Here is a 23,899-nt window from a genome sequence, read left to right as displayed (position 1 = left end):
GTAGGAAAACATTTGGGGGGGGTTTTGCAAACAGTAAAGTTTGCAAAAAAATACCCCAAAATGCCTCAGACATTTTTTGTACAAAAGTTTAAAACTACTATTAAAACTAAAATTAAAGAACAATAGGGTATCACAATAAGACAAATTATTTGTGCTACTCCAAAAAATACTTTGTTCCCAGCACAAGACAGAGGAGCACATCACAGGCCTGACAACAGGAGGTGTATCACGCCTCCTGTTTTCCACCTGGAGACAGTCTTGACATTGCAGTCTGCCTTTGGTGGCTTTTTGACAGCATCTGTCGCATTCACTAGTGCCCTCATTGTTTTGACACACAAAGCAAAACTACATGCCAAACACGCCCATATGTCACAAATCTCTCACATCTCAAAGCTCGCTATGGATATTACTGTCTCTCTCTCACTTACTCTCTCTTGCCACTGTTAGTCCCAAAACCTTTCCCTGTTCCTAATCAACCAAATGCTACACGTTGCCATATGATTTCTGATTGGTCAACATGGTACATTGGTGCACAATAGGAAAGGGGTTGAATTTTTTTCTTCTTTTTTGTGTTTTGCTTGCAAACAGATAATGCTTGCAAGCGGTGTTCTTAGAAATCACAGTTTTTACCATTTCTTCCTGCACTAAATGTGACAATAGTATTCAGAAAAAAGCATCACATGTAATGACTCTGGTTTTCCGTGGCCTATCGACACATATAGTTTGAATTCCATTCAATTTCAACACAAGTTGATATGGAGACTCACCGTGGCTGCGTCTTGTTGCTCTGTCATCTTTAATCAGTCATGTGATTTGGACACGCCTGCATGTCCTTCGACCTGAGAGGGTTAATAAAACTCACCTTCATTCTTACCTTCATTTTTAATTGGTGGGGAGGGGATAACACTATGCAATATATTCAGTTTTATTATATATATATGTTAATTGTAGGTAGGCTCAAAGTGGTAATGCTAGCTTATTTTAATAAACAACATTGTTATTGCAAGAGATTATTTTAGGGTGGCAAATTCCACCCCATGCCACCACAGTAGGTCCGCCCCTGCTCCCGTCAAATAACTGCGCAAACCACCATGTCAAAAACATGCAGTGATTTATTGAAAAAAGTGTTTGGGATCATTGTCATGTTGAAAAATTAAGTTGTTGCCAGTCAGATGCTTTCCAGATGTTATTGAGTGGTGGGTCAAAATCTGAGGGTACTTTTCTGCATTCATAACTCCATCAGTTTTGTCAAAGATAACAAACACTGGCCGAAATACACCTCTAAACCATGGAAGAGCCTCCATAGTTTTAGAGATGGCTGTAGACACTCACTGTTGTACCTCTCTCTCTGACCTCCTCTGTACATACTGATTTGAACCAAAAGTTTCATATTTGGTTTCATCACTCAATCAGACCTGTTGCCACTGATTTTCAGTCCAGGTCTTGTATAATGTGGCATAGCTCATCCCTTTTTCCCTGTATCCCTTACTGAAGAATGGCTACTTGAAAGCCATCTTTCTAATGAAATCATTTCTGATGAGGCTTCAGTGAACAGTATGTATATAGGACTAGATGCATCTCTCAAGTCCTTTGTCAGATCAGGTAGATAGTTTGTTAAGCTTCCCACTTCTTTTGTCTTCCACTTGTCTGGTTTCCTTAGATTTTTAAGGACACCATCTCAAGATATGCTTTTTTGGGAATCACCTAGTTGGTGCAAAAATGCTATTTTAAGTCTATCAAACTGTGTTAACTTTGGCTAAAGACACAATCTAAAATTGGTTCTCTGGTAAGTTCTCTGTTATGTGTAGACACAACACTGGTTCATTCCTTGAGTTAGGTGCCTTTTTTATGCTTGAATGATTCATATTTTTGTTTCTTAACTACCTTAACAAACATTTTGCTTCCTCAGAAAATGTCCAGATTCAAGTCATGGACTGAAAATGAATAAAAAAGCAGCCAATGTACAAAGAAAAACATTGAAAGTCCTCCAGTTAGCCTGGAGAACTACTGTTCAAGAACGTTTTAAAAATTTATAAGAAGTTTACAAGTCTGGCTTCTTTGAAGAAAAACATAAATAAATGAGGGGTGACGCCATGCTTTTTCCCCAATACTAAATATTGTACATTTTAACCAGAAAAACAATACTGAATTAACTACTTTTTTAGTCTTTATTAAAAGGAAAGCAAGAAGGTGGGGTGACACACAAGAAATTATCCATGCAGCATTTTAGCATATAGAGTCACCTTGTTTAAATGTTAAAATTAAAATGGCTTCATAGGACTCATATAATACATTCGCTAATTATTGAGAAATAACTAAACTCACAAAGTATGCTTTAAAATGTAAAACTAGCAGGTCCCTTTTCTCACTGTTTTTGTATTCCAATTAGTTATTAGACTTTCTAAGTAATTTCCTCTTCCTTTAGTTCCGCAGCTAACTCTGGGGCAAAAAAAATGAAGCAGTGAAACAACTACAGTTTCTTAAATGACCACTTGAGGTTGTCTCCAAATGTCAATCAATGCCCATATACTCCCAACCATAATTTATAAAATAAACATCATGTTGTTTTCAACATTCTAATGCAACTGTTTTTAGAGGCAGACAAATTGTTACCAGTGGGTGGTTTTATGGTGGCTTTGTCCATCTTTTATATACAGTCGTTGGTTTTAGCCTGTCAATGTGACCAGGCATATCGAATACAAAAAAAAGTATTTTGTTGTCTGCTATTGTCTACTTTAAATCTTAAGAGAATTATGCTATATTTCACCTAATACTCCAAAAAGACTTCCTCGATGGTATATAGATTTGCTATAGCTTAAAATATTAATTACTAAACATAATATAAATAAACAAAAAAAAACAAACTTATTTAATTCCGTAACAGCTTCTTGTTTTGGGGACTCGTATTCACGATGAACTGCACCGGAAGAACTACATTACCCACAGCAAGACGCCTTCCTCTAAAGCACACATGCGCAGTCGGTCGTTCTACTCTGGACAGCTGTAGGAGAAAATGGCAGCATTCATGCTAGGACAGCAGGTATGACATTCAGTTATCTCTTGAAAATTTTAACCTTTATAATAGGGCTCATTTTTGTTTTCATATCTTCAAAAACTTGTTTGGTGAGTTTTATTGATTGTGGTGAGCAGAAATGAGCCCTGAACTTTCAAAAAGAATTCACACGAGGCATTGCACTTGAATGACTGCTAACGTGTTAGCCAACTAGCTAACTGAGTTAAACATAAACGGTGCAAAGCGGGCCAATAATTCATCAGCTCAGGCTTTGGTTTTCATACAAAATTTTATTTTGCAGGCACGCCAGTTCAGCACGTCTGTGATCAGACCTGCAGCCAAACTGGTTAAGGTGAGTGACGTACAGTACAATAACCATCTTCGGTAATTTGTGACAGTGTTAATATGGGTGTTAAGGTAGCTTATCCCTGTAAATGTCCTTGTAGCCTCCCATCCAGGTGTATGGGGTGGAGGGCCGTTATGCCACTGCTCTGTTCTCAGCTGCCAGTAAGCAGAACAAACTGGACCAAGTGGAGCAGGAGCTGGGAAAAGTGTCTGTAAGTCAACAAAAAAGGAAACTATTTTTAATGTTGCTGCCACTGAATGATGAAAATGATGCTTTACTTAATATTCGATCACACGGTTATGTGCATATTACTGTGATATAGTTAAGTAGCATCACAGGATGTTTAAATATATTGTTTTTTTTAATTAATAATGAGATTAGTGACCTGATTGTTAAATATTGATAATCCAAGCAGTTTCAGTCCCATCTACCTTTCCTCTAGTACTTACTTCCTTTTTTTTTGCTGTTGTCTGCCACATTATTTTTCAGGCCCTGATCAAGGACCCTAAAATGAACAGTGTTGTAATGAATCCTCATGTGAAGCGCAGCCTCAAGCAGAAGACCTTCAACGATGCTCTCACAAAGGCCAAGGTTTCACCCATCACTGTCAACCTCATCAGTGAGTGATCACAGACCCGTGTTACTGCTGTGACCCCTGTGTCATTAATCGTGTGTGTGTGTGTGTGTGGTGTGGTGTGTACACATGTAATACATTTGAACCTAGTTTTGTTACATTTTCAAAGACAACAGTCCACCAGCACGTTCCAGATATGATGTTACCAAGGTCGCAAAGTAAGGAACATGCTGTTGCAAGTAGTCGTGTGATGGTTGCAGCACTTATATATGCAGGTCCTTGAGATTTCACATGGTTCATTATTCTTAATGCCCAATTGGGCATATTTGGGTTGAATATTGTTTAGGAAACTCTTTCTGATCAAAACATAAAGAAAGCCATCTTGTGAACTTTAGTATTAGTCTGAAGCCTAAATAGTCTTTTCTTTGCATAGCTCTTTTTGACCCTATTTGAACACTCTATCAAGGCTTCCTTACTACAATCCTCATTCATACATTAATTCAGTTGCATCAGGAAGGCAATTCTGCATAAAATCTTTGGCAAATGAAATCTTGCAGATCTGCTGTTGCAACCCCCTTGGAGAAATAATAGAGCAGCTGGAAGTATCTTGATTATGAGAAAATAACATGTATATGAAAATACTTTGACACACCAACCATAAGGTTTTGACCACATTCGCAAGCTGTGTTTTATGGGGTCTACAGACCAGCTGCTCTTGAACATTCCTAGATCCAGGATTAAAAGAGAAGAGGCAGCAGAACCTTTTCAGCTGCAACTCCTAATCTGTGAAATAATCTACCTTTTCACATAAGAGCTGCCCAGACACTCCGTCATTTCAAAACACTGATGAAATAGAAACTGGTTATTCTCACTGGTTTACAGTCTAAGTTGAGCAGGTTTTCACAGGTTTTTTATTGTGCAAATTTTATTCTGAAGTCCTATTTACTTATACGACAGTTTGATTATTTTTTTCCTCCTTTAACCGAGGTTTATGGTTGTATTGTGTATTTTGGTGTATGTTTGTTGTTGATTTTGTGACTCTCATGTCTTTTTTGCATAGCCTGTACAGCACTTTTTCAACTGAGTTGTTTTAATGTGCTATAGATGTAAACTTTGATTTGATTAAGGGTAAATAAGTGTTACTAGGAAGAACTGGGTAAAATCACACACTGTTTACTTTAAACTGATGTAATACAAAAGCTACACTTTGCTCTGAACAGATAGAAAAGTGGAGAATCTTGCTCAAACACGTTTTGTCTTTTTTTTTTTTTCTCCCTCTTTAGATGTTTTGGCTGACAATGGTCGTCTTACTTTGACTGGGGATGTTATTAACGCTTTCAGCAAGATGATGAGTGCACACCGTGGAGAGGTGATCTGCTCCGTCACTACTGCGCAGGTATGAAATGGGTGTATATGCAAGATATGTTCCTATATTTATTTTTTCAGATACTGAAAACAGGTCTCATCACTTAAGCAATATTTGCTGCTGTATATATCATTCATTTTATCAATTGCAATATTATTGATTTAGACATATTGTACCTTCATAATGAATGTTTATCCATTGCAGCCTTTGGATGAAGCTAATCTCTCCGAGCTGAAAGTGGCTCTTAAAGGCTTTCTTCAGAAGGGTGAGACTATCAAGCTGGAAACAAAGGTACAACTCTAATGCACAACTCTTTTTGTGCACTAGTCAATTCTAAGATGTGGGGTTATTTTGCTTGCATAACGTGTCTTATCTCAGACTGGTGAGATAACATTTAAGCGCACATTTTGGTGTTTACTACACTGTCTGTTTGACACTCATGAAAATGAGTGCAAATCTAACAATCTGTATAATTTACATAGTGAAGCAAATATTTTCTGGAAACTTGCATTAAAAAATATGAATGTAAAAATGTACATAATCAACTAGAGGAGTTTGTATTATGATTGGCTGTAAGATGAACATTTAAATAGTGAATTCCAGGAAATGGAAAAACATCTTCTTACATCTTTTTTTCCCCCCCGAGACTCTGAGCAATCATTTACATAGAAATAAAACTTTATCAGTAGTTTTATTTCTATATGTTTTCAAGATAATTACTAATAATTATGTTCATATCTTTCCGAGCCTAAATTATAGAACATTATATTTATTTTTTTTCTGGCTGTTGACAAGTTAAAATGTTTATAGATTGTCCACTGTCTCCTCTGCAAAAGCTGAGGAAACTGTATATGAAAGAGATTTTAAACGAGGCTCAATCCACTATTTTAAATTCTTTACTATAACCCCGCCCTCCCAGAAAAAAATGGAAACTTGTGAAAAAATAAATAAATAAATGATTGTCTTATGTAATGTAAGGGGAAGTCTCATGTTCATATGTGTTGGCTAACAATTGTACCCGTCTCTTCACAGTCGGATCCTTCCATCCTGGGGGGCATGATCGTCAGCATCGGAGACAAGTATGTGGACATGTCCACCAAAACAAAGATCCAGAAGCTGACCAAGCTCATCAGGGAAACTTAAGTCCTGTGGACTTAATTTTGCAAAGACGACCATTGGCGAAGGAGAAACTTTGAAAATTGTAGATTGTGACCTGTTCCAGCACTGTTGTTGCCCTATAAATCCAGTGTTTGTGCTTAAAATGTTAATAAAAACTAAAAAAAATTGATCGCTGATGTTTGTTGTCTTTGTAAAGCACATATACACAGCTTCCTTTATACTGACCAGTGATCTCATGGGCAGGTTAGTTGCAATATCATCATTACTATATTTTAATAAATGAACAGGTTGTTCAATACAGTGTGTCAGTTGCATAGTTACCACTGTGCTGTCGAGATACAGTTTTGATTCCATGGCTAACACAGTTCCATGCTTCACTACTAGATACATTTTTGATACTTTTCCGATTCTACAGAAACCCATTGCGTCACACGGATCAGTCCCTACGTTTCCTGGACGCTTTTATTGCGCATGCGCAGTTCTCTGTTGGTTTAATTTTTTTTTTTTTCCCCTTTTCTTTTTTTTTTCTGGGTGAAAATGGCTGCCACTCTCATCCAAACCTCTGCGTAGAGGATTAACTGAGCGTTGAAATATGCAGCAGACCCGCTTCGAGACAACACTCGCAGACGCCAGGGCGTAGTTAGTGCTGCGCCTTCACAAAGATGTTGTGGCCGTCAGGGAGAGGAAGTGTAGACGAGTCGAAATTAACCCTTTCCACTCCAACGTCCACCAACAAATGAGGTACGAACTGTTCATCTTTCGCTCTTTGAGTAGTTCGGCGATCTACGGCAGTAATCATTTAAATTTATTATGCATGCCGTGCATTTTTGCAAACTATGACTCTGTTTGAACATCTTTCTTTCGGACATCACTTATCTTTGTTTGTTTTGTGTTGCAGTGCTAAAAAGGCCTGTGTGGGCCACTAGAAGTCAGCTACTAAAAACTGGGTTGTTTGTCAGTAAAACACGTGGCTTTTCTAGCTCATGTATTTCTGTGTACCCCAACAGAAAATGATGCACCAAGTGACCACCAGCAGCAGTGACTATTGCATGAGTGCACTGACAGAGGACTGTCATCCAGGCAGCCACTTTGATTTATGTAGTACACAGTCCAACAAATTCTACCCCTCTCCGACAAACCCTGGTTTGCAGCTGTCCCTCGCCAGCCTTGCCCCTTTGCCACAGGGCATGCACAAAGCCATGGCGTGCCAGTTACAAGACGCCCAGAATGACTTCCAGTCACAGGCGGTGAGAATCAGAGCCGGTGAAGCTCTAGGGCCTGAGGGCTCTAAGAAAAAGAAGGGCACGGCGAAGTCAGGGCGGAGAGGGAGGCCATCGGGGACCACAAAGTCAGCTGGGTACCGTACAAGTACTGGGCGTCCACTTGGGACAACTAGAGCAGCCGGTTTCAAGACAAGCCCAGGTAGGCCCCTTGGAACCACCAAAGCTGCAGGATATAAGGTGAGCCCTGGGAGACCGCCCGGCAGCATCAAGAGCCTCACTCGCCTCAAGAAGCTAGAATTCGGATGCGACGGCACCAGGAAGCTGGACTTTAGCAACTGCAGTGCTCCCAAGAAGCTGGACTTCACTACCTGTGATGTTTCATCTTTTCCATACACCATGATGGAGAAAAGAGACCTCTGTGAGCCCGGTAGCAATAAAGTGGATGAAACCACAGAGATAAATTCTGCAGCTGCTTCCCCGGTGTTTGAAAAACATTTGGTTGCATGAACAAGAGGACTAGAAGGAATTGTGGCATTTCATGTATGCTGGGAGAAAAAGTTGTTTTTTTCATTTACAGTGGTTCTAAGTTTTCATTGTACAGTGTTTGGCATTCTCATCATCCTCTCCTAATAAACGGCTGAATCACAAATATGTTGCTCCAGTATGGCAGAGGTGCATGCACATGAAATAACACCAGTCAGTATAGTTAGTTTGTGGTTCAGACCTCAGTAACCCTGATGTATTTGGTTCCTCTGAATTGTGACATGTTCTCTTACTCTGTTCTAAGACATGAATATGTTTGTTTGTGTGACATTTTCTACATGCATAAACATTTTAGAACAAAAAAAAAAATCAATGAAACCAAATCCTTCCCGAGCATAAATATGTAACCGTGTAGTCGTTCTTTGTGTTTTGTCCGCTTGTCTGATATGTGGTTTATTTTGTGATACAATCCAGCATCTTATCGAGAGCAGGAGCCCTGCGGTACGTTTTTATTGACTCAAACTGGGAAAGCTTAAAGCATAATACCCCCTTTGTTTCTGCACTTTGTAAATATAGTTTGCATCATGTATTGTAACAGCCTGTTTCCATATCCACAGTCACTTGATAAGCACTTCCACTTGTGCATGTATGTTAGACTGATCAGTAGAGGGGGGAACGACTAATGCTTTGTGGCATATGTAATAATAATAATGATTTCCTGTATGTGAAACCAAAATAAAAGAAACAAATGGTCTTTTTCAGTTTCCTGTCACGTGTAATTCTTGCTCTGGACACAAGGGGGCTTGAGTCCTGTGACATGGCAGTCACTTTGTCATAATACCTTTATTTACACCTTGTTAGACTAAATTAAGGCGTGCCGACGTTTATGATCTTACTTTTTGGGCGTGTTCTTACGAGGTACGTGACAGAAGAAAAGGTTAAAAAAACTATAGGTCATGTTTTTTTTGATGAAGCCGCCATGATGTGAGCTGCGTCTTCAATCTTTGTTTTCTGTACATGATAATTCACCAAAATATAGAAGTGCGCGGCCTTTGGAGACATAAACAAACCACAGTGTAGGATATTAAACATTTTAAAATGCCGGCAGAGGGTAGCTGCTCTGCTGGCAAGTCGGCATGTAACTGCACGCTCTTTGATCTGAGGACTGGCCCACTGCAGCGAGCCTTTTGTGCTTCTCTGTTTGAGTTTGCGCGTTTGTGGATCTGCTTCAGTTAGAGCAACAAGACACGCAACAAACCATCAAAGTTACGTGCCGGCGGGCTGAAAAACGGCCGCCGACAGTTTTTTTTTTTTTTTTAAATCGCAGGAAACCAAAAAAGAAAGAAAGAAAGAAACCAGTTCATATGCTCAATGCCTCAACTCTCGATCGTGCTTTCCTGAGCGCCTGGCGGCCTGTTTCCTCATGTCAGAGCGCTCCGTGGAGAGCCAACATGGCGCGCGGAGAGTGTGATTTGACCGGAAAGGCCGTGTGGTTATTATCGGTGTGCAGTCTTTTTTTTTTTCTTTCCTATATGGTCGATCTTTCTCCTCCTACACACACACAGGCACACACACCCGCACACAGGCCTGCATCAACTAGGAAAGTTAAACAATAGGACTGAAGGCGGAGGGGGGTTAGAGCAGAAACGGGACAAACTACTTAGAAATCCGCTGCCTTCATTTACGATTACTACATACCAATAACTACTGCAAACTTCACCTGGGTGTGCACGCGTGTGAGCGTGCGTGTTTGTCGTGCGTCTGTGCTCGCCAGTGTGTGCACGCGTGCACGCGGAGGGTGAGTGTCACGGCCCTCTACAGACGGGGGGTTGGGTAGCATTGCGGATTGGTTACTGCTCACCAACACACAGCCTAGGCTTGTTTTAACATAACCAGGGGCACATCGACAAGCAGGCAAAAAATAATAATAATAACCATGTAGTAAATAAACTGCTGTGGCTGTTACAGGACCGGTTGTGGCTCACTGAAGACGTTGCGGCGTAATGGAGCAGTCGGCTGTTATTTTTTATTTAAGGTGACATTTTTTTAAGAGGGCCGACGCTGATGAAGCGAGAATGAGAGCCGTGCCTTGGCCTACTACTAGTGCTGCTGCAGCTGGGATTGTGGAGATCTGCTTTCACAAACCGAGAGAAACACTCGCCTGGTGCCACATTATCAAAGAGCAGCTGCTGGCTTCGCGATGACCGACCTCCAAACGGTGAGTTTTTCGCCTTTTTTTTCCACGTGTTGATAGTGCGGTGAACTTGTAGTGCCGATCAGACCTTCTTTTTTTTCGTGAGTTAATAGTAGCTTCCTATGTCGGTGTGCGGCTGTAGCTTGTTTGTGTGAGCCACTGACTGTTTCTGTGATGGCTCAGTGTCACCTCCTCTACTACAGCTTCAGCGCTCCTCCATTGACTGTACAAGTCAGCGATCGCCGGGGTGACCCACATTTAGCAGACAAAGCGCTGTTATTTTCTAATAGTTTGTGAATGAAGTGAGTGAGCACGGTTGTTTTCTGTGTTTTGTCTTGTGCCGTACGACTGGCCTCTAGAATGGAGGCCATGCAATGTCGGCTTATCGGCGTGTGTGTGTGAGTGCCTGTGTATGTGTGTACACGCGCACTGGCCATGGCTGGACCTTCATGGATATGTTTCTGATATTTATCACTCGTACAAGCCACTTTGTTTACACATCTCCATAAGCACACAGGAGTGTATTTAGAGAGAAACTTCTATGGCACGTTTACCTTGTCTAACCCTGCCTCTGTTTCATTTGACAGGATGTAGGCATGACAACATGAAGCAGTCATACAGACCGGGTCTTAGGGTAGGCTCAGTGTTTGGCTCAGGCCCGCCAGAGCTGAGGCCCCACAATGGCCCTGTGAGCACTTCCTATGGAAACCAATGTGGCATTGTGAAGCGAGGATCAGACCAGTCATCAACTGTGCAGCTGCCATCCTCCAGCCTCAAACAACCCGCTTTACTAGGGTACAATCAGACTAACCGATCTAAAAGCTACAGTTCTTTGAGGAGGCCCTACGACCTGAACACTGCGATCAACAAACCTGACCCAGAAAGGGACCTTCATCCTCGGAGCAACTTGCTCTGTGCAAGCCCAATTAGCGACGACGATGATGATGATGACGAGTTTGAGGCGCCAACTGTCCAGTTGCCTCCTTCTCCAGGCAACGATGACATGGAGCCTGTTGGAACTCTGCCGGACATGAGCAGGAATGGTTTCTTCCTGCACAGTCCTGACAGCTTCGAGCGTTGTTCCCCCATTCCAAACGGATGCCTGCATTTTGAGTCCACATTATTCGACAGCAGCGATGTCAAGGGGGACGATGAGGAGGGGGACAGCGGCGAGGACCTCGCGCCTTTTTGCCACTCCCCACAGCCGAGTCAGGACCGAACTGTTACAGAGTGTAAGACCGCATGCGACTCAGGGGTGGATAAAAGAACTTACAAACCTACGGTCTTTAATCTAATGTCCAAAACTATATCTGAGCTCAACCCTACACTAAGCCCCAGCGCGCTGCCAGACATCTCCATGAGAGATGGGTGGAGTTTGGGTGAGGAATCTGACAGTGATGGTGAACTTCTCTCCCCTGTTGACCCAGGACTTATCTCACCAGCTGGCACCAACTCTAATGTGAGTGTAAAACTCTTGAGGTACAAACTTAGCAACTTCTGTACAACCAAATCCACACAAGTTTATGTGGCTATGTTATAATCAAGCATAGCTTAACTACCCTGAGTCATCAGTATGCACGTATGCCATCTTGCAAGCTTTAAAATTTGACCCAAAAGAGTAGAAAACAGTTCAAATTTGAGGCCAGCAAAGCAATCAATGTGGTGTTTTCTCATCACCATTAGAATTCAAAAGCGGATATCATCTATTCTTGTCATTATACATGACAAGATTTTTGATTTGATACATGCAGTATTATTTTTTCTTCTGTATCACTTATTATTGTGTTTTTCTTGTAATGATTAGTCCAACAGCCCAAAGAAAAGGCCTCTTCCTGCAGTGAAATACTTGGAAGGGGATTTGGTGTGGGCAAAATTCAACAGACGGCCCTGGTGGCCCTGTCAGGTCACAAGCGACCCGGATCAGGGGATTCACACTAAGATGAAAGGTGAGATTTGATGTGAATACTGATTATTTTACACAAAACCGTTTCACGCAGCTTGACTGTTTTGTTGATAGTTTGTTGACGGCATTGTAGTGTGTGTCGAAGTTCATTAATGTGCTCTTCTTTCTTTTTAAAAAACATTTTGATCCAGTTCCCAGTCCCCGTCCTTGCCGGATGTATTTCTTGGAGACGATTGGCGAGATTGTAGAGTCTTCCTGGGTCCCGGGGAACGTTATTCTACCTTTTGAAGGAGGCCATCAGTTTGAAGACCTTCCTGTTCTCAGGCGGCGAGGGAAGCAGAAGGAGAAAGACTACAAGTATACGGTATAATTTGTGAAGTGAATCTTTGAAAATCTTTTGTTTGCTCACTGTGAACAATACTTTAATAACTATATTTCTTCTCTGCAGATACCCAAAAGTTTGCTGACTGCGTGGAAAGTCAGTGTAGCAGAAGCTGAGTATCTGCTCCCGGGTCGGCAAAGGAAAAGTGAAACTGTGCTTTCAGTGTCGGTCAAAGGAGATGAACTTATACCCAGCCCGCTCCCTAATGAGAAGACACACAAGAGCCCGTCTGTCTCTGTGGACTCCAGTGGACCTCCAGCATCTTCTACGGCCTCTAATGGAAATGAGCACCATCTCATCAAAAACTCTACAAATCAAGGCAATAACAATAAAGCTCAGAAGAAGAAAAAGAAGTGTCTGTCAGACATATTTGGTCATATAGTTAGTGGATCAAAGGAATCCTCGACAGGCCAGCTTCACACAGCACCGCGTGCACTGAAAGAAGAGCCGAAGGACTCGCCTTATGCTGACCTGGATTCAGTTCCGATGCTGCATCGACCGAAACGCACAGCGCTGTCTCCAGTACACAGTATAGAGGGACTGGTCCAAAGAGAAAAAAGTTCGACAAAGGCTAAAAAGAGTACAGAAAAAGTGAGCCGGGGTGCAGACTCATTTAGCAGCTTAAAAAACAAAAGGACATCAAAAAACACAAATTCTGGCCAGAGGTTGGACAGGTGTGTTGAAAGTGAAAAGACCTCGGTGGATCTTCCTGCCAGCAGTGGCCTGATGACGAGGGCTCTGCAGGCGGAGGAAGAGACCGATTTCAAAGATGCTGTGGCCACGAGCCACATCTCAGCAGAAGCCTCTGCTGATGATTCTCCTGCTAATACACCTACTAATGCTTCCGTCAACACTGAAATGTCTCCTACTCGGGAATCCTCCTGCAGTGTATCACTGTCTGTAAACCACAGCTCCCCAAAAAGGCGTGCAAGGAAGCTTGATAAGAAGTTAATTCGTAATGGCTCATGGATTAAGTCCAAGTGTGTGGCCACGACTGAGTCCACTTTGCAACCTGTTAAGATCAAGACAGAAAGCACTGTCAGGGATATCACAACCACTTCTCAGTCCTTGTCCCTGTCACCTTTGGATACCTTTCCAGATATCCAGGAAATAAAGTTTAAATCTCTTGCAAAGGAGAACAGCAGTGACTCTGAAACTGCTGCATTTCGGCCTGATTCCAATTATAAGTTCAGTACTTTCCTGATGCTTCTGAAAGACCTGCATGATACCAGGGAAAAAGAAGGCAAACCGCTGACAATCCCACCATCACCTGCCCTAATCAAAGAGGAACCCCTAGTGATCCCTGCTTCCACAGATGTTGACACTCCCAATGGTTCTTGTGAGGGATTAACTCATGGGGTCAAACTTGAAAATGGCCAGTCACGCAAATCCACAATACCCCACAGGACAGAGGAAAGAACAAAGATTAGGACTAAAGGCATCACCGGAACTGACACCAACCACTGTGAAGACTCTCCCGTTCGTACTCCGCCTGGAAGCTCAGACAAGCAACGTAGGAAACAAAGATTACCCGCCAAACTTAAACTTAGCATATCTGGCCTTTCCTCCGACCTGGCCGACATGGCTTACGGCAGGGAGTTTGTTAGCGGCCATGCCGATTTGGCCGATTCTGGATCGGTTCCTGTTGTGACTGCCGATCCTTCCACCAGCTACCTCGATAACAACTCAGAAGCCATGTTGGCTCCAAAGAAGCGCTGGCAGGTGGTTGAGGAGGCTGCCGAGAGGAAGGGTGAACTCCTGAGTGAGGCGTCTGATGAGATGATGGCATCACCAGATCATGAACCGGGGGCTGACAAGTGCACGGAGAGCGACTCGCATTTGTCCGACGGAAGCAGCACAGCCGGTAAGACAAAGCGCTCCTGTTGAGCTTCATCTCCAGAGCTGGTAAAATCAGTAAATAAATGATACATAATTTATTATTTTCCTATTTTTATTTAGAGAACAAACGCCTCCGGAAACCAACCAAACGTCTGTTGGAGTCGACCGAGGAGTACGAACAAATATTTGCCCCAAAAAAGAGATCAAAGACGCACTTGTCAGAATCTTCCCAAATGGTAAGAAATGTATGATTCATTTTCCTTTTAATAAAAATGCAAGTAAGCAGCCTCTTTCAAGCTATAAATACAACGCAAGTGCTAACTGTACAGTCTTTAGCGTCAAGTTTGTTGACACCCTAAGGCTCACGCAGTATATCCACAGAGGCCTGTAACATGCTTTGATTTAAAGCATGAATTTTGTGCGGTATCATTTAAAAGTGAATCTTTACAGATGGGAACAATTTACACCAATAAAACAAGCATATTGTGTCCATAACTCCCTCCCGCGTTATCAGTGGGACAATAGAAAACAATCTGTCATGAAATCACTCCCAGCTGTTAATATTTAAGCCCATTCACATACTCATCTGACGCTAAGCCCGAACCAGCTGGATTGGTGTGAGGATTATGAGGCCATTGGAAAGTTTTGTTCCCTGGAAGGGGTCCCTAAGTCTAGAAAGATTTAGAACGTCTAGCTTACAGCATATATTGTCCTTAAAGGCATGTTTAAGAACCTGTGCATCCTGTATATATTGTGCACATACAATACAATATAAAGGCATGGCTGTAGCCTTTTTGCTTTTCTGCATATTCACACCCATTTCAAAAAGACAGATGTTTCTGTTTATCCGGTTGACCCATCTAGAATTACCCACTCAGTAGACGTAAAGCATATCTCTTTGTACTTTGCCAGAATTAAATAAAGTAAATAAAGTGAATTGCTTTCAAAGCAGCAATAACATCATTCTGATTATGCCTTGATACATCGGCCTATTGTTTTGACATTTAAGGTTTTTTGGGTTGAGTGATAATAGGATATAATTGTAGAAGTAAATTTGATAAACAACAGCTATGGCTGCTACATGTTGCTGGAACATGTTGTCACCACAGTGCACGGAAACGATTGCCCCGTGTTTAGTTTAAAACCTTGTATGTGATGGATTTCAGCGGTGCTTTGTTGTCATGTGTACATTCAGCAGACTTCAGGGATTGCAGCACTCCACGACCTCAGCATCACGTCAGAGACTGTTACCCCAGCCTCTCCGTCAGACGAGCCCGCCGAGGCTCCGGCAGAGTTGGAAAAGAGTCCGTCTCAGGACGAGCTTTCTCCTGCAGCACCTTCGGTAGCTTCAGTCACGACACAGCCCCCCTTTGACCCAGACACCCCAGAGGAAACTGATCTACCTCCTGAACCAGGTAAATAAGCTAACAGCGTAACCGGTGTATTTACAACATCAACTATTTTTCCTGTCTCTTAGATGCTATTTTAAAATATGCAATACTGAATGGTTTTACTCCAGAGACGGAATTATTAATCCAAGAAAGAAAGAGGCCGAGAAAGCTGTCGCACAAGGTGCTGGACTGTAACATAGAAGAGGTGCCTGCTGCTCCTGCAAAGAAGAAGGTAACTGAGATGACATTAGGCAGCTAGGAGCGTTTGTGATAGGGACAAAAGCTTATTCTGTGAGCGCTCTGTAGTAGCACTGAAAGTATTTTTTTGTTCTACAGGAGCAAAAACGTCACAGTGCAATTACATCGGAGGTGAAGGTGTTGGTGAAGAAAAGACAGGTACTAAAACCTCGAGATGTGGTTTCTCTGCGTTCTCGTATAACACCAAACAATATGATACTAGAATTAATCATAAAAAAATCTCATCATATTGGATAGTTTGGATTTGTGAAGAACGACAAGCCCATGTTCAGCACATCCTCTTCTCCTGCTGCTGCTTCTGCTGCCTCCAAGCCCCCAGAGAGCAGATCTCCAAGCCCCAAAGGATCCAAGACCCCTAAGCAGGAGGCTGAGGTGGAGGCCTGCAGCACTGAGGAGAAACAAAACACTGGAACACTAACTCCCAAGGCCGAGGTATGTATGTCGTGCTGATAAGCTGCTGAGTTCTTGGTCGTCCACCTGTGGCATTTCATTTACAAGCAGCACTTGACTAACAAATACCTCCGTAGGTGCTGCCGGCCGGCTGGAATGACAGTCTGTCCTCACAGGTGGATGTAAAAGGCAAAATAGGAGCTGCATCCTTGAAGGAGAGTGTCTGTCAGGTGAGAGGGAGTCTATCAGAAAGTCTAGATTTTCTGCTTGGTTTGTGGCACATCCCTATATTTGGGACCAGTAAATCATTAGTTGGGTCTCTTCCTCCGTGTGTTTGAGCAGGTGTGTGAGAGGACGGGAGACCTGCTGGTGTGTGAAGGCCACTGTTACGGAGCTTTTCACCTACAGTGCATTGGCCTGTCGGCGCCTCCGAAGGGAAAATTCCTCTGTCGTGAATGCAACACTGGTGGGTACACCTGAAAGCACAAAAAATGCACGCTACGGCATACCTGAGTTTAATTCTTCTGGTTGTTAATGATCCTCTCAGGCGTTCACGCGTGCTTCGTGTGTAAGAAGTCCGGAGATGGGGTGAAGCGCTGCATAATCCCACTGTGTGGGAAATTCTACCACACGGACTGTATAATGGCCTACTCGGCCACCCAGCCTCACAACAAAGGCTTCCGCTGCCCCCTGCATGTGTGCCTGTCCTGCCACATTACCAATCCCCTCAACATCTGCAGCTCTAAAGGTGAGCGCCACTGCTGGCTTTGATCCAACCAGCCATCTACTTTCTCCTCATCCAGGTTAGGCCTACCATACACCAGAAGATGCTTCTATGTTAGGATGTTTTAAGATTTTGCAGAAACCAGGGTCGTTTTTTGCAAGACTACAACTAGGTGACGTGAGGTTTTTTAACAGGACAGTGAATTAAAAATAGAGCTGTCAAGATTTATTTAAAGTGTAGTGTTTTACCTTTAATTAGGAAGGTTTAACAACTAGAATCAGTCCGTTTAGTAACTGCAGTCATTTATTTCCCGGGAGGAGACAAAAATCCATTTTGTGGTTGCGTCAGGAAGAGCATCCGATGTTCAAATTTGCCAAATCAAACATGGAGCTACCCGCTGTGGCCAGCCCCTTGTGAATAGGGGAGCAGCTTAAAGTGGCTTTTAAACAGCTCCCACGGAAATGTGCTTAAAAGTAGTTCTCCAGCTGGCTGATAGTTATTTCTTCATTTTCACCGAGGTTTATTATTAAAAATTTGCATCCAGTCCAAAGAGGTGTTGATGCAAGTAAAGGAAGTCTTCGATTCATAGCAGAAATAGCAGAAACTTTAGCAGTGAGCGCATCAACAACACCTTGGTTTATTCTTAAAAGGAATGCACTCATGAGCACTGCCAAACCAAGAAAAAAAGGACCGTGAGGACTAAAGAGAACGACTGAAGTGGATGATTGCAGAATTCTTTCCTTGGATAAAAAACATCTTTTCAGAACATCTAGCCGAGTCAAGAACACACTCGACGAGGCAGGCGCATCATTGTCAAGGTCTATAAAAGAGGCGGCTGCATGAATGGAAATGCCGAGGGTTTATCTCAGCATACAAACCACTTGATACACACAAACAAAGAAAGGCCAGATTAGACTAGAAAACATCTAAAAAATAAATAAATAAATAAAAATTCTGCCCTTTTAAATATGATCTAAGCACGTAGTGTTAAATCTCTTACAAACTGAATCCTTTCCAAACTCAAACCCTGCTCTGACTGCAGGGTTTTAGAGGCCCTATAGTTTCACCTTGCTGTTCTAATCTTGATGCTCGCCAACCACAGGAAGGATTCTTGTTTCTTAAATAAGAACAACAGGTTACGTGATTTTGGACACAGTCTTTGTTTGCATGTCACTTTGAATATTGATGGCCTCTTTTGAACTCTGGATTATTTAAGGGCTTTGCACTTCATGCCTGGAGATATTAGGATTTGTTTCTGTGATTAAGCTTTTTCTTATGAATGACTCAGTGTCTTTGCATAAGCACAGGCTGACACTTGAGTATGTGTAATAACTGGATTCATTGCTCGTGTGTCATGTGAAATCGGGCATTTAGCCAGAGATTTTTTGACACTTATAGCCTCACCTACAGTACCAAGTGCACATCATAATCCTTGATTTTTAGCAGTTTAAAGTGGCTTCATAAAATACTGACTGTGCAGGATTTTGGCATGTAATCCAGAGTTTTAATTCAGTGGACTGACGAGACTCCTTCCATGTGCTTTGTACTACGATCTCTCTTAATAATCCTGTAAGACTGAGTCTTATGTTCCAAATCCAGGGACAACATTTGGAGTGAAAGTGTGTAAAATGGTATGTGTTGTTTTGTTTAAAAAAAAAACCAAAACAATCCAGATGTGCCTGAATTAAGCCGTGCTTCCTCTCACTTTTGCATCTCTCAGGTCGGTTGGCTCGATGCGTTCGCTGTCCCGTCGCCTATCACGCCAACGACAACTGCATGGCAGCGGGCAGCTTGGTGCTGGCGAACAACAGTTTCCTCTGTCCAAACCACTTCACTCCTCGCAAAGGCTGCAAGAACCACGAGCACATCAACGTTAGCTGGTGCTTTGTCTGCTCTGAAGGTCAGCGCAGTCTTGTAGCATGTGCATGTCTAATAATGAGTTCAGGATTAAAATATGAGCTTTCAACAGACCGTCTCCACCGTTCAAATGTTAAACAAAAAACACACACACAAAGAAAGGCAGCTGTTCAGCGCCGGGCTTTATTATTCAATTCAACATAATGCGCTCCAAATTATTTTTATGCTCTGTCCCATTTTCCACTTAAATGCTCCCACTTGGCAAATGGATCTATAAATTTACTTCTGCTTCTTGTCTCTACTCACAAATCTGCCTCTGAAACCCAGCAGCTATAAAAACACACAGTTTGACTGCTGAAGTAACATGTTAATGTTTAATGCTCTTATTTCTGACACTGATTTAAATTAGTGCCACTGATCTCATTTAAATACTCCGACTCACCTCATTTAGTCCTGAGTATCTACATTTGTACTGATTAGTGTCACTTGTAGTGGCACTATAATAAGTCAGTTACTGAATTAGCTTGCTGCTGCTGATAAATATTCAGCTTGGTGCTTATTTGCTTGTTTTACCTCACAAATGCTTATATGTGATATGGACTGTTCTCCCTTACCAACTTAGAAGAAAATTTGCAGGCCTGTGTGACCTTATAATCATTGTTCCAAACATAACTACAGACTGTTGCAGGCCATATTATGACATGTTATAAAAAAAGCTCACTAATCGCTCACGGGTTGTGTTTCTAGGGGGCAGTCTGCTGTGCTGTGAAGCCTGTCCTGCTGCTTTCCATCGGGAATGCTTGAATATGGAGATGCCACAGGGTAGCTGGTTCTGCAACGACTGCAAAGCTGGAAAGAAGCCCCGTATTAAGGACATCCTGTGGGTCAAGTGGGGGCGTTACAGGTAGGTTAACAACACTGGCAATCACACAGAGGCTCTGCCCAACAACTACTGGAGCCATATTTGTATTTCTGAAACCCGCTGTGTCTCTTCAGGTGGTGGCCTGCTGAGGTCTGCCTGACCAAAGAGGTCCCAAATAACATCTTAAGGATGAAACATGAGGTTGGGGAGTTCCCGGTGCAGTTCTTTGGCTCCAAAGATTTCGTGTGGACATACCAGGCCAGAGTGTTTCCCTACATGGAGGGCGATACTCACAACATAGAAAAAATGGGCAAGGGTGCAGATGCAGTGTACAAAAAGGGTGCGTGCTTAAGGTTGCTGAGTGCATGTTGATTCTTGGTGTAAGGTGCATGTTTAATAGTAAAGATCGTGTGTCTCTTTGTAGCGCTGAATGAAGCGGCCGAGCGGTTCAAAGAGCTTCAGGCAGAAAAGGAGCTGAAGCAGCTTCAGGAGGACAGAAAGAATGACAAGAAGCCTCCTCCATACCGACACATTCGGGTACCGTGTGTACATCTGTGCTCATCTAGCCCACGGCAGAGCAGTTAACTGAGACGTGCTGTTAAAATCTCACCCCTGTCTCTGTTTCTTAGGTAAACCGGCCAATTGGGAAGGTGCAGATTATCACCGCTGACCTCTCAGAGGTTCCACGATGTAACTGCAAGGCGCTTGACGAGAACCCGTGCGGCATCGACTCCGAGTGCATTAACCGTATGCTGATGTACGAGTGTCACCCTCAGGTGTGCGCGGCAGGGGACCGATGCCAAAATCAATCTTTCACAAAGCGCCAGTACACACCTGTGGAGATTTTCAGGACTCTGTCCTGCGGCTGGGGTTTGCGCGGCTTGTCGGACATCAGGAAGGTGGGTCGGAAACGAATCAGGCCAGCATTGATCGCTTTAGTTGTAACCACATTTTACTCATTCCTCGGTTTCTCCGTCTCTTTTTGTCTTTCCCAGGGAGCTTTTATCAGTGAGTACGTGGGCGAGGTGATAGATGAAGAAGAATGCCGTGCCAGGATCAGGCACGCTCAGGAGAATGACATCTGCAACTTCTACATGCTTACACTGGACAAGGTAAGTATCTGAGTCAAATACTAACAGATGCAGCCTGAACGCGGCACGCTTGATTAACAGTGCAGATCGGATGACGTGTCCACACTCATTTGCGCTTTTTTTCACTCCAGGATCGCATCATTGACGCGGGGCCCAAAGGCAACCAGGCTCGCTTCATGAACCACAGCTGCCAGCCGAACTGTGAGACTCAGAAGTGGACTGTGAATGGGGACACCAGAGTGGGGCTGTTTGCTTTACAAGACGTCCCAAAAGGTTTGAAAAGGTTTTTTTTCTTTCTTCAATTTTTAGGGGGGAGGGTTGTATTTAACAAGATCATCCAGATTATTTTAATTACACATCCGATCTAATGCAACAACTATTTCAGGTGAGGAGCTGACTTTCAACTACAACCTGGAGTGTCGTGGCAACGGGAAGACTGCCTGTAAATGTGGAGCACCCAACTGTAGCGGTTTCCTGGGTGTCCGGCCAAAGGTAAAACTTTATATTTATTCACAACTTTACCTTCATTTAAATGATCCTCTGACCGCACTTACAAGAAGAGCTGCCTTGTGACCTTCCCGTTCCTCGTCCGCGTATAGAACCAGCCAGCAGCTGAGAAAATGAAACCTAAGGAAGGAAAACGGAAGGTCCCCATGAAGAAGAAGACCAAGCAAGAGGTGACCAAGGAGAGGGAAGATGAGTGCTTCAGCTGTGGTGACGGGGGTCAGATAGTTTCCTGTAAGAAGCCGGGCTGCCCAAAGGTCTATCATGCTGACTGCCTCAACCTGGCCAAGAGGCCTGCAGGCAAGTAGACTTTAAGGAGAGCACACAATTTGATAGCCGTGTGTAGCCAATCGTTTTTACATCGAGCTCTCAGGGGGTTTGAATATCCTCGAGCATGCATGGAGCAAACAGAGGTGACTGGGTGGTTTCTGAGGTGAAGGTTCTCCAAAAAAAGGCAAAAATAAAATGTAGTTTTGATGAATGTGAACTTGAAGAGAAATGTTAAATATTATATTTTTGTTAGCTATTTGTGAGTCAAAAATCTTACTATTTGCGCATGTTTACTGTATTCATTCCACATTTGATTTGCCTGCAGGCCGATGGGAGTGTCCATGGCACCAGTGTGACGTATGTGGCAAAGAGGCGGCTTCGTTCTGCGAGATGTGCCCCAACTCATACTGTAAGGAGCACAGAGAAGGCATGCTCTTCATCTCCAAGCTGGACGGCAAGTTGTCCTGCAGCGAGCATGACCCCTGTGGGCCCGACCCGCTGGAGCCAGGGGAGATACGCGAATACATGCCCAACACGACCTCCATGAGGCCCGGGGCTGTTGCCTCGCCCGTCGCCCCTTCTTTCGTCCCCGTCACCAGACGAGCGGGTCCTTCCGCTCCCGTCTCCGCCCCAGCTGGCCAAGCGACTTCATCGAGGCAAGAGCCTCCTCCTCGTCTCTACATCAACACCAAGACTGCTACCTCAAGCTTCGTCCCCTCCGGCAGGTCCTACCTCACGGGCAGAACTGACGAGAAAGCTTTCCCCACTCCTGCCTCCTCCGAGGCAGAGAGAGAGGACGGGGAGGTGGAAGATGGGGAAGTGTGCGGGTTGGACGTCGAGGGCGTGGAAGATGACGATGACGACGACGACGACGATGAAGAAGACGAAGAAGAAGAAGAGGCCGATGACGAGGAGAATGATATGGAGGAGATGGAGATAGTAGAGGACGAGGAGGATGAGCCACCTTATGGAGGAAATCTGCCAGAGGATGATGATGAGGAGGACGAGGAGGGCGGAGACGAGTATGACACTTGGGGTGATTATGTGGAGGAAGACGATGGAGAGGTGGAGGGTGAGGACGAGGAGGACTGGGGGAGAGTGGAGGATGATGACAAGTGACTGTTCATCCTGTCCTTCCTTATATCTCAGCAGCAAAACTCTCAGTAGACATTGAAAGGCCTGAAAGAGTTTCATATTTTGGTACCTACTTGAATGCAACACTGCCTTCACTTTGGTACAACATTGCCTTCTCATCTGCACACCGCTGGACTGACAGCAGGGATGAGTACTGGTGCTAAGGCTTCGACGGCTGCTTTACTCAGCCCCTTTCTACTTCTGTTGATATGTATGTGTCTGGTGCTGTTTTTTTCTCTTGTTGTTTCTCTTAACAATGTTTACATTTTTTGGCTTTTTTTTTAAGAAAAAAAAACCCTGTTTGGAATATAAGAAAAAAGGTGGGAAGCTTCACCTGACCAAACTGTCATCTTAAGGGCATCTTATGTTGTTGTTACTGTCTTAACTTTGTCTTTCCAATCAGAGCAGTCCTCAAAACATTGTTCTCACATGTCCGTGTTACAGTTAGGCACAGGGAGTACGCGCCTGGTGCTTGTGAGGAATGCAGAAATAAACCCACTGGAGTCTTCTTGCTATAAATGATCTTCTCACAACAAAAACTACCCCAGTTTCTTTTATTTGATTGGTTCCTTCTGTTTTTTTGTTTGTTTGTTTGTTTGTTTTTTCCAACGAGTAGCTCACAGCTCAGGATCTTTGGCACAGAGAAATAAAAGACAAAAGCGTCATCTTCTCAAAACCTAAACATGAATCACAGATGTCGCCAGTGTTGGTTTTATAACCGCGCTGCTGTTGCACTGACTAAATTAGAATAAAATCCTTGTACTTACTGGATCTCAGTATCCAAGGATCTGTCCACATGTAACAAGAAGAACCTTTTCTGAAGCATCTTTTATACACATACACATTGCTCTTACTGGGTTGGACCACCTTTGTGCTTTCAGAGCTGTCTTAAAGTCATCATGCTCAAGAAATCAGTTTGTGAGGATTTGAGCTTTGTGACGTGACACCATTAAGCAGCCATCAGAAGATGGGTACA

The 23,899-nt window shown here is 43.3% G+C and overlaps 3 protein-coding genes across 6 annotated transcripts; all 3 read left to right on the top strand.

The window, feature by feature from the left end:
- The first annotated feature begins 2,899 nt into the window (after window positions 1-2,899).
- Window positions 2,900-6,587, top strand: atp5po (ATP synthase peripheral stalk subunit OSCP). The gene is made up of 7 exons (XM_003455172.5): window positions 2,900-3,040; window positions 3,315-3,365; window positions 3,460-3,570; window positions 3,849-3,978; window positions 5,217-5,329; window positions 5,504-5,590; window positions 6,332-6,587. Exons 1-7 carry the CDS (start codon window positions 3,014-3,016, stop codon window positions 6,440-6,442), a joined length of 630 nt encoding a protein of 209 aa, XP_003455220.1. The 5' UTR covers window positions 2,900-3,013; the 3' UTR covers window positions 6,443-6,587.
- Window positions 6,588-6,921: 334 nt separating this feature from the next.
- On the top strand, window positions 6,922-8,885 carry LOC102076177 (UPF0461 protein C5orf24 homolog). Of its 2 annotated transcripts, none has more exons than XM_074527736.1 (2): window positions 6,922-7,159; window positions 7,426-8,885. In XM_074527736.1, exon 2 carries the CDS (start codon window positions 7,429-7,431, stop codon window positions 8,146-8,148), a length of 720 nt encoding a protein of 239 aa, XP_074383837.1. In that variant the 5' UTR covers window positions 6,922-7,159; window positions 7,426-7,428; the 3' UTR covers window positions 8,149-8,885. The 2 variants fall into 2 exon arrangements, with proteins under 2 accessions (XP_074383837.1, XP_074383836.1); XM_074527735.1 differs by having other exon boundaries at window positions 7,317-8,885.
- A 770-nt stretch (window positions 8,886-9,655) lies between these two features.
- nsd1a (nuclear receptor binding SET domain protein 1a) lies at window positions 9,656-23,465 on the top strand. 3 transcript variants are annotated; one of them, XM_019367234.2, is made up of 24 exons: window positions 9,656-9,922; window positions 10,093-10,342; window positions 10,906-11,777; window positions 12,123-12,264; window positions 12,413-12,585; window positions 12,670-14,467; window positions 14,563-14,678; window positions 15,638-15,857; window positions 15,962-16,065; window positions 16,170-16,229; window positions 16,329-16,523; window positions 16,619-16,711; window positions 16,824-16,947; window positions 17,029-17,229; window positions 18,926-19,105; window positions 19,810-19,966; window positions 20,059-20,264; window positions 20,349-20,461; window positions 20,554-20,823; window positions 20,920-21,036; window positions 21,147-21,288; window positions 21,401-21,507; window positions 21,615-21,819; window positions 22,115-23,465. In XM_019367234.2, exons 3-24 carry the CDS (start codon window positions 10,923-10,925, stop codon window positions 22,906-22,908), a joined length of 6,372 nt encoding a protein of 2,123 aa, XP_019222779.1. In that variant the 5' UTR covers window positions 9,656-9,922; window positions 10,093-10,342; window positions 10,906-10,922; the 3' UTR covers window positions 22,909-23,465. The 3 variants fall into 3 exon arrangements, with proteins under 3 accessions (XP_019222779.1, XP_003455240.1, XP_005467874.1); XM_003455192.5 differs by lacking the exon at window positions 9,656-9,922 and having other exon boundaries at window positions 9,929-10,342; window positions 15,641-15,857; XM_005467817.4 differs by lacking the exon at window positions 9,656-9,922 and having other exon boundaries at window positions 9,929-10,342.
- Window positions 23,466-23,899: the final 434 nt, after the last annotated feature.

This window comes from Oreochromis niloticus, linkage group LG2 (assembly GCF_001858045.2).
Source record: "Oreochromis niloticus isolate F11D_XX linkage group LG2, O_niloticus_UMD_NMBU, whole genome shotgun sequence".
NCBI lineage: Eukaryota > Metazoa > Chordata > Actinopteri > Cichliformes > Cichlidae > Oreochromis > Oreochromis niloticus.
Note: the sequence above shows the minus strand (reverse complement) of the source record. Positions and strands in the feature narration are given on the sequence as shown.